The 19,642-nt window shown below is 37.9% G+C and overlaps 1 protein-coding gene and 2 long non-coding RNA genes across 4 annotated transcripts in view; 1 reads left to right on the top strand and 2 right to left on the bottom strand.

The window, feature by feature from the left end:
• Positions 1 to 266: 266 nt before the first annotated feature.
• LOC128415324 (uncharacterized) lies at positions 267 to 1,927 on the bottom strand. Its single transcript, XR_008330913.1, has 3 exons — positions 1,098 to 1,927; positions 623 to 1,062; positions 267 to 512 (listed from the first exon to the last, which is right to left on the bottom strand). It is a non-coding gene; the product is annotated as an uncharacterized LOC128415324 (long non-coding RNA).
• Positions 1,928 to 4,854: 2,927 nt separating this feature from the next.
• SBF2 (SET binding factor 2) overlaps positions 4,855 to 19,642 on the bottom strand; it is a 206,580-nt gene continuing 191,792 nt past the window's right edge. For both annotated transcript variants that reach the window (XM_053391246.1, XM_053391253.1), the window contains 10 exons: positions 19,539 to 19,640; positions 18,297 to 18,482; positions 15,368 to 15,494; positions 13,505 to 13,632; positions 12,061 to 12,294; positions 9,654 to 9,758; positions 8,542 to 8,735; positions 7,628 to 7,715; positions 6,311 to 6,442; positions 4,855 to 5,034 (listed from right to left, as the gene is read on the bottom strand). In XM_053391246.1, coding sequence (XP_053247221.1) covers positions 4,936 to 5,034; positions 6,311 to 6,442; positions 7,628 to 7,715; positions 8,542 to 8,735; positions 9,654 to 9,758; positions 12,061 to 12,294; positions 13,505 to 13,632; positions 15,368 to 15,494; positions 18,297 to 18,482; positions 19,539 to 19,640 — 1,395 coding nt within the window. In that variant the 3' untranslated portion in view covers positions 4,855 to 4,935. The remainder of the gene's footprint in view (positions 5,035 to 6,310; positions 6,443 to 7,627; positions 7,716 to 8,541; positions 8,736 to 9,653; positions 9,759 to 12,060; positions 12,295 to 13,504; positions 13,633 to 15,367; positions 15,495 to 18,296; positions 18,483 to 19,538; positions 19,641 to 19,642) is intronic.
• On the top strand, positions 8,664 to 10,611 carry LOC128415328 (uncharacterized). The gene is made up of 2 exons (XR_008330914.1): positions 8,664 to 9,096; positions 9,555 to 10,611. It is a non-coding gene; the product is annotated as an uncharacterized LOC128415328 (long non-coding RNA).

Below are 19,642 nucleotides of genomic sequence, written 5' to 3'. Positions count from 1 at the left end.
CTTTTTAAAATCTCAAAGTGGTGTACAACAACAAAAAATAAACAATATCATTAAAACAACAATACAATATAAAACAGTATAATATAAGTATTTTAAAACAAAAGAAAGAATTAGGGATCCACAGCAACACAATGCCACCAACTCCTAACTCACAGAGACAGTCCAGGAGGATGCCATGATCAGTGTATTGAAAGCCACTGAGAGATAAGTAATGTATTTTTATGTTGTGAAACAAACAAACAAACAAACAAACAAACAAACAAACAAACAAACAGGGTCATCCATCCAAGGCCTATTTTGTCTCAAAGCTGGGCTTGAACCCAGACTGAAATGGGTCAAGATAATCAGCTTCCTTCAAGAGTGTTTGCAGCTGGATTGCTGCTATTCCATAGTAAAATGAAGGTCTTAGCAGGATTGCGGGCTCTGACTTCTGGAAAATCCCCCAAAGCATTAATAAATTACTCTAATTCCACAAGTCTTTGGCAGTGGACACTATGAAGGACCCCACACCACTGTAGGAGGAAGACACATGATGTAAGACCAAACATAACCATGTCTGACCATGACAATGGTTAATTCAAACCTCTCCCTCCCCACCCATATTCAGCCCGCCACCCCTCACACCCTGAGGTAAAGACCAAATCAGGGTATATATGCGACATCCTATGCATTGGGCTGCTGACAACTTTGAACGGCCCCATGGATTTCATGGAGAACATGAAGTTTTGATCTTACCCTACACTTGTTAGAGCTATTGAGCTACCAGAACCAGTGCCATGGAATTCTCCCAACACCACACCTTGAGGCTACCAAGGTACAGGCCTTCATAGCCCACCCCAGGATGGAAAGGCTTCCTGGTGAACAAGACAACAACTCTATGGGCCACAGAGACTCCCCTTCTCTGGACCTCCAAACAAGGTGGATGCTGCACCAGATATCTGTTAAACCTTGAATCAAATCCACTCTGCCCAACTCACCCAGGTCTCAGTAATACAGGCTAGACAGGTTCCTTCATTCGTAATCAAACTAAACAGTAGCACCAACTCAGTTGGCACCAGGTGCCTGTAATGAATGTCCTGTATAGTCATCTAGCTCACCCATACACCCAGTGGCCCCCCTACCTGTGGTCACTTGTATAGGGTCACCATCAGTCTCTTCTCCTCTACTGTGTCTCACATCTCGACTCATACACATTCGCTTCCAAATCTCAGGCCCCTGAATAAGAAGCTCCCAACACAATTGCCCAACAGATCACATTGCCACTGACCATATATCTTGTGGATGTGTCCATGAATGGTTGCCATGCTCTTATCAGGTCACCATTTCCCAGCACTCTGCCTCTCAATCAAAATACTGGGTTAGGCCTTTCACCCAGGAATCAACCCAATCAACAAGTCAAACCAACCAGGTAATTAGTTTGAGGACGACCCTACAGAATCCCTGTGGAGCTGATGATTAAGGCAGATAAAGGTGCCTGCTATTAGGAACTGCCAAGTCAGGGCTGGCTGGCCATTCTAGGAAACTAAACCCCTTTGCAGAGCCAAACTGCCCTGCAAGAACATCACAGGTCAAAGTGACAAGCAAGCAGCAGATGCGGAGGAGATGGTCTGAGCGTTTTCTGCATCTGCTGCTACGGGTGACTGCTAATACTTCATGAGAAAATCTACTCAAAATTATGTTATCTACATTCAATTTAATATCTGGGATGTGAAAGATTGTGAAACATTTGAACATTAGGAAAATAACAAAACAAGTACAAAGGTTACCACCATAAGATGCTTATATTGCATGCAAAGAAACCCAAGAATAGTGCACTATCTGAATAGAAAATGTCACCAGTTTATGGGCTATATAATTTACTTGCTCTATTTTTTATCATAGAAATTTCAAAAAATCTTGCTGTTGGCAGCTATGCCCTAAATTACAGTGTGTTGGCAGCTATGCCCTAAATTACAGTGTGTTTTGGGGCACATTTAAAGATAAATTGGAGGGCATACTTAGAATAGTTTTTTAATACTCAATGAAAAGGCCTCCTAAACCAACTATTTTCCCGTAGACAACGGAAAATGCCAGATGTCTAAGCCTTCCTATGGCAGTTCTGGTGCTAAAAGGCTCAAGTAATCGACTGTTGTTGAACATGCCATTTGTATATTGTATCCATATTCATGTTGCATGTGGATTTTTTTTTATTCACTTAATACAGAAGCACAACTTTTCTAAGCAAGTAATAATAGTGAAATATTACTGGCCGCCTGTAGTATTAATGGAATGTTGTGAGTTTAATAATGATAAAACACACTTAAGAACAAGTCTTTTCCACATACAAGATGGCACTTGCCTGTATAAAAATATGAATTTTATTACAGGGTTATTTGGAATATAATTTAACTGTACAGTTATATAAGGCAAGGTATTTATTGTATACCACTCGGTAGAGGAAAGAAGGGATGCTTTCTTAAGAAGTATCTTTATTACAAGTTGGTTAGCATACACTAGTTATGTAACATACATAAAATAATTAAAATTGGCTAGTTACAACCATAGAAGTAGTGTACATTTTAAACAACTATAGAACAGAATAATTATACAAAGTACATATAAAAGTACTTCATATACAAAGAAAAATACATGAATGTGCAAACACCATTTTTCATAGGTGGTGGTTTATCGGCTGAAAATGCTAGAAAAATCCTTCATTCCTGTTTGTTTTTGGGATTCCAATGTATTTAAAACAGATGTATTTCCTAGTCTGAGTACAATGTGAAATCTGTATTCACTATTTACTTTAAAAAATATAGAAAAAGTAGTGGTTTTTTTTAAAAAAAGGTAAACAATTTCAGTAACTGAAATTCTATAAATGAAGTCAGTTTGGTTAGTTGGTAGTGACCCAGTTCACATGAGATTGTAAACCATGGTTTGATGTTAGAATGAAAAGCCACAATGAGCCTTGGGCTAATATGCTCCCTTCCTCACCTCTAGCACACTTGTGTTGAGCAGAATGAAAGCTCCCTCTTCCCTTTTACATCAACCACATTTGAATATTCTGTCCAATTCCTAAACTGTACCTGCTATTAACTATCATTAGTGAAAATACCCCAGCTTTGTAAAATATGGGTTCAAATTGCCTTGTTTTCACTAATTACAGTCATCCCCAAACTCAACCCTCCAGATGTTTTTGGGACTACAATTCCCATCATCCCTAGCTAACAGGACCCGTGGTCAGGGATGATGGGAATTGTAGTTCCAAAACATCCGGAGGTCCGAGTTTTAGGATACCTGGTTAAGACTAAACAGTTTGAGTGGGAAGCATTTGAGCTGTTCCTCTTTGCTGCACCAGAAGAGGAGGGAATAGCATGCAAGCTCAACACTCGCTGGTTTGTTATTGTTACACTTGACCATAGTTTAGCATGACATGTGAATGTAGCCATTAAGTTACAAGCAACATTACTAAACACTAGAAAATACTGACCAGTATGTACAAACTCTGACATATTAGCTTGATATTTAAGCATATTAGTACTTAAAACAAAAAACATGACATGTTAGCTATCTAGAGACTCCACACTCAAAGTCATCACAGATTGCACCAAGTCAAACTTGTTATTAATTCTGGACTGTAAAAAAACCAACAACATTCCTCAAAGATTTTTAAGATGAACAAACACAATGTTAGCAAATGTAAAAAATCTAAAAACATTCTTCCAATTCATGTGCAAAAATGTTTTTAAAGTATCAAATCACACCATATTATGCCCAATTATGTACATATTCTTTATCTGTAATCACTGTTATCTAGCTAGCATTCTGCTATAAATAATTTACCTCTATCCTTCAAATGTCTGCTTTCAAGGATTTCAGTGCAAGTGTTTGTTTTGTTTAGTGCATTTATCATTGTGTTATTTCATTTTACAACGAGCAGAACAGCACATAAATTAATATACATCTTTTTATATTTCTTAGGCTTTTCTCCCAAGTGATTTGTAGAAGGTTTCGACCTTTGTCAGTTTTTTTGTTGTCTTCATTTATCTACTGCCACAGATAAAGAGAATGTAAATAAAAAATGATGTATCCTTCAACTATCTAGATATATCTGGAGACAAAAATATCAGGAAAGAAACCTTTCTTAAACTTTTTTGGTGTCTAGAATAAATGCCTTAAGACTCTGTCATGCATAATTATTGGTTTCCAAACCATGGTTACAGGGCTAGATATAGCCTGCACAATCCATTCTTTCCATCCCCTCTGGATAATCTTTTGGGAAGTGCAGCAGCTCAGAGGGTTGGAGAAGTCTCCTGAAAAATGTGGGCTGTGTTGTGTTGGGTGGTAGTGGGGAGGGAAAAATTACCTGAAATTTGGTTGAGGAACCTTGCATGAGCCTGACACTTCCCCCTTCCCACTATACAGCCCTGTACAACCAGAACCAACATTTTTCAGGAGGGTCCCTCAGCCGCCCGGAAAGGCTTTTCAGAAGAAAAAAATAGTTGTGCAAACTGTATTTTGTTTATGCACCTGTGGGATACAATTCTTAATGGGTCTTGAAGATTTTAATAATGCTGTAGAAGATTTACTAGCCTGATAATTGACTCCCTTGCTGAAACACTGGAAAATAGAGGGTTATTTGGAAGAAACTGTTCACAAATAGCAAGTCTGAAATAACAGCATATCCCAGTACAATACCGCCTGGTCATCAGGCCTGCAAATCTATTGAAGAGAACCATTTTGCAGGCAGAGAAGTTAATTGATTTTGAGTGTTTTCCATACGGAGAGTCATAATACAGGCTATATGGTTAAGGAAAGGCGATGTTTTGAGTATTTATGGCTGAAATATAAGGCTGCTTGATCTGCAATAACAAATCTTGTTATAATCCAAAGTGATTTTATTTTGCATATGGAATCATTTCCTTTCTGCTGTTGGCAGCAAAGCAAAATTCCTAATTATGCATCTGAAATACAGCTCTGTATTCGGTCCATCCACTGCTGGGCACTTTGTGCATCTTGGGCACAGAAATTATATACACGTTTACTTGTCTTCAGCTGCAAAATGAAAAGTAAAGATAAGAAAATTGTGTCCTTAAAATGCATTCAATTTCCATACTTTCTTAAGCATAATTTTAGAGCTTATTGTGGCCAATTTATGCTTTGTGCAGCACACATTAATTTGGTGTTTGTAGATCACATGTCTCCCAGTGATAAATTGTAATTTTTGACAGGAGGACCCAACTATTGAGGAACTACTGCCAGCTCACGGTTCCCATTTCCCCTTCAGACATTAGAAGGTTTACCAAAAGATAGGCTGAAGACAGATAGCAGACTTGCCTCCTTCCGAGTGTTTAAATTTGACATCTTAGATATTCTGGAAATATATGAATTGTCTTTCTTAAAGAGAATAAAATACACAGTCTTTAATAATGGCTAGAATTGATACTTCTTGAGATATTGTATTGCTTGTATTTTATCTTCCCAGAAAAAGTGCTAAAATTTGGGCTGGCAACTTGAAAATCCTACATACTAAGTAATAACCCTCAAAAGGTTACTTTTTGTTTCATTCCAATATATATATAAAGTTGTCAATTTTGGTTATAGAAGAGTTCCATGCATTTGAGCTGACGATGGCTTCCAAACAAGATACGGTGGTACCTTGGTTCTTGAACAAAATCCATGTTGCATGTTTGGGTTCCGAAAAACATTTGGAAATGGAAGCAATTACTTCTGGGTTTTCGGCGTTTGAGAACCAAAATGTATGACAACAGAGCTGTTCAGGAACCGAGGTTCCACTGTACAGGCATTGTATGAACACTTGTGAACATTATTCCTGTGGGCTCTTTTCCTCCTCAAAGAAGGTTTGGGAGGATTGCAGAAATCCAGCATATCATGCCTGTGATACATTACAATGAATTAGTGATATGGGGGTGGGAATTTATCTGTTCAGGATTATTGTCCTGCCATGTGTAATTTCTACTTTGACAGGCAGAATATTCAGGACATTTGAGCTGAAACTCATATTCAAAAGGATGCAGCCATGAATAGCAGTGTGCTTTTTTATCAGCATTCAAGAGTAAAACCAATATGTGTCAATCAAGAGCCTTACCTTAGCAGCAGACAGCAGTGTTGTTTTATGTATTTTATTTTTTTAAAGTTTTCTTAAAATGGAGACAGGGACTAAGGCTATCTGATGAAAACTTCAAAAACATGAAGTTTGCTTAGTGTGAGTGTATGTGTGTGTTTGAGAGACAGATGCAAACACACAGAGGGAGTAGGGATTTTTGGTACTAATATGAAGTAGTCCAAGGTCTGTAGCCAATATACTTACATCAAAGAATGCTCTCTCATTAGCATGCTTTGGAGCACCCATAGTAGGTGAAGCAGGTATCACACTTTCTACTTCTGCAAGATCGATATGGCCCTTGCAGCATGCATCCTCAACAGAATCGTAATATCTTAGCTAGTAACGAAAGAAGAAAATTATACACTATGAAAAGGAACAACAAACAGATTACACACTGGAGAACCTAACAATTGCCATAGTTTTCACAGAGTTTGAACCACTAGAATTTGGGTAGACTGCAATTTACAATAATATTGGAGTAACTTGCTGCTTATAAGTTCTGCAAAGAAATACATCAACCTAGGTATTATTCAATGGCAGCTCTCAAAATTCCACTCAAAGGCACTTCAGTTCACAAACTCAGCGGTGCTGGCTGTACACGTCCCAAGAGCCAGTGTGATATACTTAGGAGTGTTGAAGTAAGAGCTAGGACCACCGTTCAAATCTCCACAGAGGCATAAACCTCACTGAGTGACCTTGGGCCACTCACTCAGCCTAACCTACCTCACAGGCTTCTTGTGAGGATGAAATGGGGAGGGGGAAACCATGCATGCTGCTTTTAACTCCTTGGATTAAAGGTGGGATATAAATGCAATAAAATAACTAGATCAATTCTAGTCTCTTTAGGGGAGGAGGGATGCAGCAGAGCACCCAAAGCTTCACCTTGGGGTTGGAACATTTTTTTCAAAAAGGTCTTTGATTGCCTAAAAATCTAACTGTCCTCTGCGTGAGAGATTACATAATAAACATAGACAGATGTTACAAACTCAGGAGCTATAATTAGGCATTTTGAATGGACTGTATTTTGAGGAGCCACCCATGGGTGATTAACTTGCAGAATTTATTGTGTTCAGAGGCAGCGTACCTCAGGATCAAATGCTGGGAATAAAACAGGGTGTGCTACCATACCCTGCCCAGTACTACTTCCCAGGAGTACCTGTTTGACAGCCACTAGACTAGGTCTTTGGTCTAACCTAGCAAGGCAGTTCTTATGGACCTATGTACAAGGTGCTGTGGAAACTCTCAACACACAAACTGAGCAGTTCATTTGCTGCTGTTTTCTGAAACATAGATTCTAGTCCGACGTCAGAAAGCATCTCCTTGCTTCACTAAATCTGATAAGGTGCCCAAACTCAGGCCTCTTAAAGAAACATCTGTAAGCAGGGAGATCAGATAGTACAATTGCTTTCTCTCCCCCCCCCCCACTCAGCCTAGTGGTATAATTATTTATTGCAGTCTCTGCAAAACTTATTTTGCACGAATAATAAGATTATTCTATTAGAAAACAGAAGTAGATCTTACTTGGTGTTTGGTAACATCTAGCACAAACCAACGAGGTTTCCAGCCTTTCAACAAAGCTCCTCTTTTGTAAAGTGTACCTTCAAATGATCTTAAGGAAAAGAAAAGAAATATATATATATATATATATATATATATATATATATATATATATGCATTTACTCTTAAGCTCCCTAGTGTCACCTAAGTAAGCATTTATGTATCAGTATCAGTAATTACCTCATATTTCTCGTTAAATCCATGCAGTTAAATCCATATTTTCTTTAATGAGAATTGTACATACATCCCTACAAGGTCAATGCATTTGGAATAGTGTGATCCTTGGATAACCATGAGGTTTAAAGTGTTTTATCTGTTATCAAAAATACTGTTTGTATTGTATGCCAGACTATGTAGCAATTATTTCTCTGTGTAGAGTCTTAATGCAAATAGCATCTTGCCTCTAAATGAAATATGGCCATTAGGAGGAAAGAAGCCAGATGCCTTAGATTGTAAATAATAATTTAATGAGTTTCCCCAGCCACTCTGGACATACTTATGAATTAAGCTGAAAATAAAAATGCAGATTTAATAAATGGTATCTCATTACTCAAAAGCATTAAATAGTCAGCATACATCCCCAGAAACGTTTCTTCTTTGAGCCAAGGATTTACCTCAAAATTATTTTGAAGAAAAAAATGTAAATAATATAAATAAAACAGTATTTTAAAATAGCAGAATTTATAAGAGAGATAGTAGCTAGTTGTCTGTACTTGATTTGTCAGGCTTCCTATTTCAATATGGTATTGTTTTAATACCCTGATTACTTTTTTGTTATATTTGATGAACTGCAGTTTGAAACAGCAGATTAAGAAATGGATGTGACTTTCCTTCCTGGCTGAAAAAGAGGTGAATCATATGCTAACCACTCAAATTACCTATTTTCATCATTCTTTGATGTGAACTGATTGTACAGCGTAGTTACTCTCCTTTCCACACCATTGGAGGGTGAGATGTTGGTGTTCTGTTCTCCACCCAATCCACTGTCTGGTAGATGTAACAAAGACCTCTTTTGATAAGAATGCAGATTGGCAGACATGATTGCTGACGAGCCAGAAGGATGTCTCCGATGCTTTGAAAAAGTGATAAAATTTCAAGAAGTTTTAAGATGGAGGGGTAGTCAAGGTTTCAACAAAGCAACATTCTAAACTGGGATTCCTGGCTGGTTTAAGTTAGAACCACAGTGACCATTAAAACATTTTGGCAAGAGTACAGCACACCAATTCACAGAGTGAATTAAAAGTGTAAGGAGCTGAATTACTATAGCTGACCTCATCAGACAATACTATTTTCTTCATGCATTGACAAAACAAAGAGTATAACTATTTCACAAAATTCTTAAAATTAGAAATAACCAGGAAGAAGGGAAAACCACCACTGTGTGTAAGTCCAGATCGAAGCAAATCTAAAACTGCCACTTTTACTTTAAACAGGTAAGAATCCGAGACCAGGGAGAAGAGTCGGTGGAAGAAGATTGGAAGAAATTTAAAGACTATTTACAGAAACATTGTAAAATTAATGAATGTTAAAATGATGTCGGAATGAAATTAAGTGGTTTTAACAGCAATGTTATAAAGGAGTATGTAAAAATGGATTATTAATAGGTGAAAATGTAAAGCTATAATATATTAAGATAAAGAATTAAGATAAAAACAAAGAGGGAAAGGATTTCCTGAATTAACCATTTGAACTGGAATACAAAAAAGGGAGGTGTGAGGAGGTCAGGGAAATAAGTAAATGAAAGGCAAGATATGGAAAGATGGATTTATTTTTAATTGTTTTTATTTTTTCTGTATTTTGTATTTTCTGTTTTTTTTCCCTATTTCTTTTTTACTTTTGTAACTCTTTCTGAAATTCTAATAAATATCTTTTTTTTAAAAAAAATAAACAGGTAAGAATTCAATTTCAGGAGGTGCTTTGGTCACAACTCTTGCCAGTCTTTGTTTGAAGAAGGAATGCAATTATGATCTGTGTGCTTTCTGCCACTTACATTGTCCTGCCTTGTATCTTCTTTAACATTTACTTTGACTTTTTCCCACAATGGCTGCCACCTTTCTGGGCTTTGATTTAACTTGTTCTCCAATCTTTCGATTTCCTGAAAACAATGGAAGGGGTTATTCCTGACATTAAATATTTCTGACGGTTTGTTTGTATCATTAAAACAAAAGCTATAACTGCTTGCCATGATGAAAAATGATGAAAAGGGCTGGATATGTTTTTAAAAGAGTATTTGCAAAATTCAGGCCCAGTGCTATGACATCAATATTACAAACTGCCAAGAGTAACATTTATCCTGTTTTTTTCTAAGGAACAGTACCAAACTGTAATAAAAAACAAAAATGAAACAGAAAAACTTATTTAGTATGTATGCCAGACTGTAAGTTGTTCTTGTTGTGAAACTGGGAATTTGAACTCTTTGGTAGCCTCTTGCGACATTTTATTAATGTATGTTCCTGTGTGAATTTTTCGTGAGATAGGCGTTTGATTTGTGCATCTGATTAAACAATATTTAAAATTAGCTATGGTTTAATGCGAATGAGCAGCAAATCATGGATACTTGGCTCCTCTCGTGTTCCTGTTCCTGTTCCTGCTGGGCTGTCATGAAACAAGCCATAGTCTGGTTTATCATGTTGTCTGAACTTGGGCTCATGGTTTGTTTCTCTTGAAACAAACCATAAGCAGATGAATGCAGGAGCACAAGGAACACGAAACTTTGTGAAAGATACTATATGAGTAAATGTCAGCTATACCTTTAAACCAGCTTTGCCATTTAAGTGTTGTTCATGTCAACTTATCATGACACACAGTAATAAAACAAACTATGGCAGCATTGGCTAATATCAAAGTTTTTGTTACTTAAATTGAATAAGAGCATATTGCTTGTTATTGAACTTCTGTTGTGAAACATTTGATCTTAATCCTTTAATAAAAATGCAGCGTTGTATTTATAGCAGGTATTAGCTTATTGGTCATTGTATTATCTTCTGCTTCAAAAGAGAAAGAACACTGAAAATAAGGTGGCAAGAAATGCCCTCAAAACTCTAATTTTAGGAAATCATCTGCTATGGTATGGCTCAGAGCCTAATGTTTAGCTCCAAGGCCCCCAAGAGCATTGTGCTCTGCAAATACAGCTCTCCTTCTGTTCACAGGGTTAAAAGTTAGGATCTAAGCCTCTATGTTCTAAAGCGAAGTATAAATTCTAGGACAGGGGTTGGCAAGGTTTACCTCACCTGGGCCAGTTTACTCCCGTGGAGATTGCTCCATGGGCCGGATCGCATCTGTGCAGACGCGATTTCTGGTGTCTGTGCAGACGCAATTTCCGGCACCATGGAAGCGAGTCCCCACCCTGCCGGTTTAGCGCAGCATGCGGGGACTTGCCAAGTGGGTGGCTTGGTTCGGGGGTAGCTCATGGGCTGTTTGAACGACCCCTGTGGGCTGCTTGTGGCCCATGGGCCGCAGGTTGCCAACCCCTGTTCTAGGAACATTGAAAATGTCATAAATAGCTAGTTGGAGCCAATAGTTATTATGTTTCAAAACCACATTTTATTTACTGCTAAATTACAGTTCTTTCTTCTAAACTGCAGAAGGATCATATGCTAAGAGAAAGGAAAAAACTGAATTCAAGTATATAAAGCCGAACATGGACTATTATTATAGGCTAATTTTGAATCCATTTTCCATAGTACGGAAGCACAGCAATTACTGATTGTAAGCTGAAAATATTTAGGCATTTCCCTGCCCCCCAAATTGATATGTTTGGTATGCATTTTTTATTGCTTTAAAATAGCAATTAGTTCAGGAAAATGTCTTGCTGCTGCTTATTATAAAAACTATTTTGAAGATTTTAAAACACATCTTCCTAACACTTGTCTGCATTCAATACCCTTGATACTACCTAACCATTTTTCAATGGAATTTATTATTCCTTAGAAGTTAGCAGGATAACCACACTACATAGCAGCTCCACTTAGTTTAGGCAGACGTGGAGTTTATATGAAGCTATACATGCCAGTGCAGTTCTGTTGTACAATGAGAGAAGCTATAAGTTCTTTGTGTGAAATAGTTAAAAATACTCCAAATTGGGCATTTCACAGACAATATCCTAAAGACCACTCACAGACCTTAAAAAATCTTGTGATGCATTTCAATATTTCCAGAAAAGGACTAACATCCAAAATGTATTGTATTTTGCTAACTTAATTTCTACACACAATTGGTTGGCTTTCAGTTAGTCTGGGAAACAGGCGTAGGCAATCCTAACTCAGAAAAAGGAGTGGTCTTTCCTTTGAGCCAAAATATCATTTTGCTCTATTTCTGCTTTCTTAAGGGAAATACGTTTTAAAAAATTGAATGGATGTTACCTGACACCAATAGATGCTTAAAAAAATTATACTCACATTTAATAGGCTGGTGATGGCATCTGGCTGCACTTTGCTAATGTTGTCATAGCATGGCCAGACAATTTTCCTCTTACTGTGAGAAGGTGACATGTCCATTTGGTCAGGTTCATCCAAGGTACTACATTTTGCAGTTACCATGGCCCAGTCATAAGAAGGACCAGTAGCCAAAGTCTCCTCTGTGTAGTAATCCCACTTTTTAAGACTGGATATGTTTACATTAGGTTTTAATGCCTGTAGAAATTAATGCCAGCAGATTAATAATGCATAATAGCTTTCTGGTATCATTGTCTCCACTTCCTCAAAGGCCAATTGATGTGCACTACTTCAGCTGCTCTTCTGTACTTAACATTTTATAGATAACATCTGGAACATACCTGACCTGACCTCAAACTTTTTGCATTGCTGAAGCAAGCTGCCTCAATTGTAAGAACAAGATAAATATTCAGTTTCCTTATTAGGGTAATAAATTCAAATTTCAGTTTGTCCATACTGTTCAGGGGGTACATTATCTCTTTATTTCAGTTCTAACCTTGGAAAGCCCTCCCTTTCTTTCAAATTCCATTTATCAAGGATATATTAGGCTCCTCATTCATCTAGCAAAATAGGTCAGAAAGGTCCTTTTGAAAGGATGTAATAAAATGCTGATAGAAATGGGTGATATTATTAAAGTAAATATGCTGAATATTATTTATAGACTCAGAAACTCCACCAATATACATGTTTAAATAAAAATAGCTTTGCAGATTTTTGGTTCTAAGATTTTGTGATGAGGAGCTGTCACTAGTTCTACTGATCCTGGTTTCAACTCTTTCCACAGTGCCAGGCATGTACCTTTATAACTGTGTCACCAACAAAGCTATAGCTTTTCAGTAGTAAAACTAGGTTTAAATTCAAGAATTAGCATGAGATCACCTCCTGAGACCATGTCCCAGCGCCTTACCTGCTGCTCTGCCAGCCAAGATGCTGTTTTAATGCAGAGTTATAGGATATTCTAGTAATAGGCACAAATAAATTAGAGGGAAATATGCTTGCCTTACATTGTCTGTACACCTTTGCCCCACAACACAAGCTTAAGGTTGCAGAACCAAAGCTGTTATTCCCCCTCTCCTAAAAAAAGCAAACTGCACAATTACTTCCTCATGCCCAGGTGGTTGTGTTTGGAAAACATTAATGCTTCATGCCAGATAGTGAAAAGTGCTTTTGAAACTGAAGGCTCTTCACAGTACAGGATTTTGCTTGTTAAAGAACTAAAAATATCCAACTGAGCATGCCCCAGCCATTGGATAGGCTCATGGGATCTTGGCCATGGTTCTGTAGTCCTGTTTATGCTAGTAAACATTCAGGTCATCTAGGTAGTTCACTCAATGAAAGTCTCAAATGAGACACCAAACTTTATTCAGGTACCAGGATAATGAAGATCCTGAACCTTTCTGCTTTATACCTCTGTTTCAGCTGGTGCATAGAGGTAATTGAAGAAAACAGGACTTCTTTTGTGAATTTTGTCTATGCATTCCCACATGCAAACTCCTTTCTTGCCATGTTTCTCTCCTTTATCTTCAAACAGTGTTCCTAGAAAACAAGAAAACATAAGAAGTTGAAGGAAAGAACTCTCCTTGCCAGATAGTGAAAATAACTTCTGAAAATGAAGGACCTTTACAGCACAGGGTTTGCGTGTAAAAATATCCAACTGAGCATGCCTAAGCAGAGAAGTGGGGTTTGGAGCAGAACAATGGCCCGTGAGGGACAGCATTAGATAGCTCCTCCCTGTTCTTCAATGTTCTTATACATAAGCTTGTGACCTTCTAAGGCTTCTTTTCTTTTCCTATAAGTTTGGAAAAGATGCATCTGATTATGTGTCATGAGTACTTTCAGATATAAACATAATTGTAAGAAATTCAGCTGCCTTTTATTAACAGCTGCCTGTGACATCACAGTGTAATTTAACTGCTAATACCTGTTAACTAGCAGCACTAAATTGTGGCAAAAACGAGGACTCCTCTCTCAACTTGCTTACATGCCACAAGCAGGGAGCCACTGCAGAAAAGGCCCATTCTCAGTTGCCACCCTCCGGACCTCTTGTGGAGGAGGCAGCACATGAAGAAGGGCCTCAGAAGATGATCTCAGGATCTGGGTAGGTTCATATGGAAAGAGGCGGTCCTTTAGGTATTGTAGTCCTGAGCTGTTTAAGGCCTTATAGGTCTAAACCAGCACTTTGAATTGGGCCCAGAAACTACTGTATTGGCCTGAATATAAGCACTTTGAATTGGGCCCAGAAACTACTGTATTGGCCTGAATATAAGCCTCACTTTCCCCCCAAATTCTGACTGTGAAAAGTTAAAGTACAGCTTAAATTCGTAACCTTACAAAAATTGGCTTTTACAGTATTGTTGCTGAAACAGACATATGGTAAAATGAAACGGGTGTGAGTGCCTGTGGAATTTTAAGGGAGCAGCTTATATTCAGGTATAGTATTTTTTTCCTTTTCTCCCCTTGAATTTTAAAGGGGCGGATTATATTTGGCTGCAGCTTATATTTGGGCCAATACAGTAATTGACAGGATTGGCGTTATATGCTCAAACCATCTTGCCCGGTGAGCAACCTGGCCTCTGAATTCTGCGATGTGAACTACTTAAGTGAGAAAAATAAAATTTCATTCTAATGGGGCTCCAAAGGGAATAGAAGCCTTCAAAGCTCTGAAGGCAGGACTTATCTGGGAGCAATGAACACACTTTACTTTTGGTGATATCACATATTGAGCTCTACCTTCTAGGGCAGAGCTTTCCAAACTTTTCATGCTGGTGACACACTTTTTAGACATGCATCATTTCGCAACACAGTAATTTAGTTTTACTAGCAAACAGGAGGTTAAACTAGCCCCTTTCCAGCCCTGGGAGGAGCATGGGGAACATTCACACGGCACACCTACCCACTGCAGCTGACACACTACCGTGTCGCGACACACAGTTTGGAAAGCTCTGGTCTAGGCAGTGTGGATATGTGGTTCCTAGGCATAGTGTCCTCCTTTTCCTGGTTAGGAAAAGGAGCTACTTGCCAGGAATTTTAAATGTCATAGGTAACTTCCAATGTCACAAGCTATAAAATGCAATCCATTACATGTCTGTTCATAAGTAGGCCCGCTGAGTTCAATGGAGTTTACGTCCTGGTAATTATGTAGATTGCAGCCACAGAACAAATTTCAAGATAGCAAAGGGTGGCAGGTATATTACAACAACTTCAATGTTAACTTTAGTCAGTGCTTTAAAATTAAAATAAAAAGTAACACCAGCAAAACTGGGATCCTTACCATGTTCCAGTCTTTCATAGTCTGAGTCCAGCAAGAATGTTTTAAATCGATTGGAAACATAGTGAAATGCTACAAACTTCAGGTAATACTGATTGAATTCAAACTCTGTTGGATACTGGTTGTGAATCTGAAATGCACAAATGATAGCAACATATATTACAACAATAATATATATTATTTAAAAAAACTAAACTTAAACAGCAAAATATATTATTTATCTTACTTTCATCGATCAGGCACCTCTGCAAGCTTTTCTGCTACAACCTTATAACTGCTAGATTAAAATGGGGTTTTATCACTTCTGTCAAAGCACTATAGTGCTCTTAGGGAAAGGTTCCAAATATTTGTTTTAAAATTCTGTGGTCTTAATAAACAATCTACTGTTACTGCTATTTTCATCATCATGCCACAATGCCACTTTTGAAAAGTTGTTACAAAAGCATCTCAGTTTGATTTGTTGAAGACTGATATTTTGTTTTCATACCTTGTATCATTATGAAGTTGCTAGCTGCATTGAGAGTTCTTGCAAACCAAATCATGGGACAGAAAGTGGGGGGGGGGACACACATAAAAATGCAGGCCTTATTTAAAAATATTTGCAATGCCTTGAAATTCCAGTTTTGGTTCAATAACAGCAATGAAAATCTTGCACCACACTGTCTGCTGGAACTGTATTAAAGCCAACTAGGGCAATGTGGTATTATTGTTTAAGTGGGCTAAAAGTGAAGTCAATATTTCTTCAAGTACTAGGAGTTACAAGGAATCTGTGATTGTCTCACTAGGTGTTTTTTTCAAAACCAAAAACCTGGAAAGCAGCTGGGGTGTGTGTGTGTTGTCCTGAAAATCTGTTAGCAGTAGTGGGGGAGGAGTGCTTTACTTTTCACCCCTCCCACAGATGCTGCCTGCCCACAGAAGGAAAGTAAAGTCCCTCACAGATCTTCCACATAATATGTAATTTGTCCTTTTTTCTGCAGGAAAAGAACAGAGGAGGTGAAAAGGAGGCTGAATGGCTCCAGTATTCCCATTTTTCTTTAGGACCTTCAGTCACAACAATTACAATTTCTGTTAATTACTTAAAATGGATAAGTAGCATTTACTGAAGATGTGCATCCATGCCAAATGGGTTTTGAAAACAGATCTTTAAGTTCCCAAGTGATGATGATGATGTTGATAATACTATGAAAGGAAAAAGCTACCCACAAAAACAATTCATTGAACATTTTTTTATATTCCACCAAATTCCTAGTTTTCTTAGGTTTCACCAAATTTCCTAGCTTTCTTCAAGTCTGGCAGGCAGAGTCCACAGCATCTAGAAGGTGGACATTGGCTACTCCTAGGACAGATAGTTACTATAGAGGTAGTGGGGTGGAAGGTGTTATCATTTCAGTGAGATTTCATTTTAAGTGTACCTTTGGATTATACCCAGTCTATGTCTAGCCTACAAAGAACACACATGGCTGAGACAGCAGCATATGCTGTAACTTTTCCTCACTACAGTAAGGGTGGGGAAATGGAAAGAGGTAGGAAGAGAAGAAATAACTTTCACAGATAAAAGTTTTATGCAAATGCAGCATTATAACAACACATTAAAACTGACACGGGATTCTGGAGAAAGTGATGGAAGCTTTCTAGTGTGACATCACTGTCACAAATTCTGTCTTCCTAGAAACATCTACAAGATCTACCAGATGTTGCTATTGTGAAATAATGATTCACATTAATAATTCAGCTGACACCTGGAGATACTGGCATAAACAATGGCTTTTTGTAAGATGATGCAGTTCTAATTTAAGAATCCCTGTTTTATATGTTCTCTCTAGTTGAAACAAGGACGGCTTTTTTCCACAGGATCATTCCAGTTTCATTCAGCATGTTAAAAGTGGCATGCCATTAAAACCTTCACTTATTGCTTCTGATTGAATTTGCACAGCAGATCCAAAATAAAGAAACAGAAGGATTCCATTGTCATCTTTATGCAGAATTAATTAATTCTAGAAAAGCATGTTCTACACAGGCAAGACTACAATCCAAAAAGTAGTTATTCCAGTGCAATGCTAGATTTGACCATAGGAATTAAAAAACTTTGATAGAGGATAACATTATATGCAGAAAAAGAAACAGTGTCTTGAGACACCTTAAAGGCTAACCATTTTATTATAACACAAGGTTTCTTGAACTATAGTCCATTTCATGTACAAGGCAGCATGGCTATGATTTTCAGATGCCAGGAGCTAGCAAGTGATGGCTATCACCACCGCATCCTCTTTACAAGCTGATCTGCGCATCACATGTCCTCTGTTGGAAATATGATACTGAGCTGGATGATCCAGAATGTTCATTTTTGTTTCTTGGTGTTGACTCAGGTAGATGGGTTAGCACCAGTGAGCTCTGCAAATGTAGAAAAATCTTACCTGCAGGTGTCTGCAAATATTGGATTGGCCTATCGGGCAGCCACTATTTGTGATTGCCACCAACTTGCCACCTTTCCCCCCAAAGCTTTATGGCAATGAAGAGGGCTTTAGGGTTCTCTAATTTGTGCTGAGATATGGAAAATATGTATTAAAAAAGAGAGAAAGATACTGCTGCTGTCACTTAACTTTACAAACTGCTTTGCAAGTGAGAGCTAGGGGGAGTCCTTTTTGCCAGAGGACTAGAGGCATAGCATCTATGGAGCAGATTTGTGGATACTTGCTTATATTTTCTTTGAGAAGTATGGTAGAAGTACATTACACTACTACCATGAAAACAGCTTTAATTTCACATTTTTCTGTCGCACTAAATTTATTTTTCCTACTGAGAACATAAAACATGTTCCTCTTTTTCTAATATATTTGTCTATTACCCTGGAATGTTGGTACTTTGCATCTATCTATCTATCTATCTATCTATCTATCTATCTATATTAGAGATAAAGATTTGCTCAACTTACCTGGTGAACACAATCCAAGAACTGCAAAAAAACAGGAGCAAATCCACTCCCCTGGCAATTGAGAGTCAAATTACTGCGCTGGCTGAACTTATGACCAAAGGACAGCCATTCTTTTTCCACTAGCATTCTGAAACCTTCAAGTGTTCGATAGAATGGATCGCTAAGTAATTGCACGAGAGACACCACCTGGATATCAAATGACATTTGTACTACATTAGATACAGCACATTAGAAACAATCTAGTATGTTGCAAGAGAAATATCTGGGCACTGCTGTGGTGTATACCTTTCCTTGTCTCTTTCCCCCTACCAACTGTTTAGTGTACCTAGTACTTCTATCTTTGAAGTGTGAGACCAATCAGCAGAACTGCTGTGAATATGTACAATGTCAATATTGCTTGTAGAGTGATGCAAACCCTGCGTCACCATCAGATACAGCTTGCTAGAACAGTAAAGAATTGGGAGGGGTGAGGATGAGGCTCAAAGAAAAAAACAAGTTGTCCAACTTTTAAAATTTCTACTGCCCAATCACTCTGGGACCACTCCTCTGGTGCACATGGAATACACAAACCAGGAACCCTTGGTTTCATGTTATATCTAAACCAGGGACCATGGTTTATAGCTCCCAAACAAGCCACAATTGATAACCAATCTTAATCATGTTTGCTGATAATAACTACTTAGGGAGCAACAAACTGCAATCCCTGGTTCGGGCACAATGGGTTTATCCTGCTCACACTAGGGGATGAATGAAATCAGAGCACACTGCTTTTTCACATTAGGCCATGATAACTCAGAAACTATGTTAGATATAGTAAGTAACCTGTTGCAATTTTAGAAAAAAAAACATAGTCAAAGAGATCTGGAATTACTGTTCATTTCTTCCATGGTTTGTTACATAGGACTAAAATTACTGGCAGTTTAATTTTACCCCAAGCCTTTTCTAAACACCAGAATTATAGGACAAGAATGCTTGCAAGTATGAATGTATGTGAGACAGATCCAGTTCCACACAGAGAGAGACACTACACATCAGTGGGCCATCAGCAAAAAAGTTCATTTCTTTCTAAAGGATTAAAGATTCAAGGGATGGTTTTTTTTAAAAAAAAAAAGTTACATAAAAGAAAGCTGTGAAGGGTTTTAAGTCTGATGCATTCTTTGGTATCTGAAGTTATTAAACAGACAAAGTAAACTGGTCAGAGCAAAGTGATCTTTGCTGGTCATTAATATGTTATAGGCTCACCTGTGCTGTGATATCCCAGCCATCTTCTAGGCAAACCAAAACTGAAGAACCATTCTCAAGCAACTCCGATATAACCACACCCAACTGCATTATTCTGTGAAGCT

The sequence above is a fragment of the Podarcis raffonei genome, chromosome 1 (assembly GCF_027172205.1).
Source record: "Podarcis raffonei isolate rPodRaf1 chromosome 1, rPodRaf1.pri, whole genome shotgun sequence".
Classification (NCBI taxonomy): Eukaryota; Metazoa; Chordata; class Lepidosauria; order Squamata; family Lacertidae; genus Podarcis; species Podarcis raffonei.
Note: the sequence above shows the minus strand (reverse complement) of the source record. Positions and strands in the feature narration are given on the sequence as shown.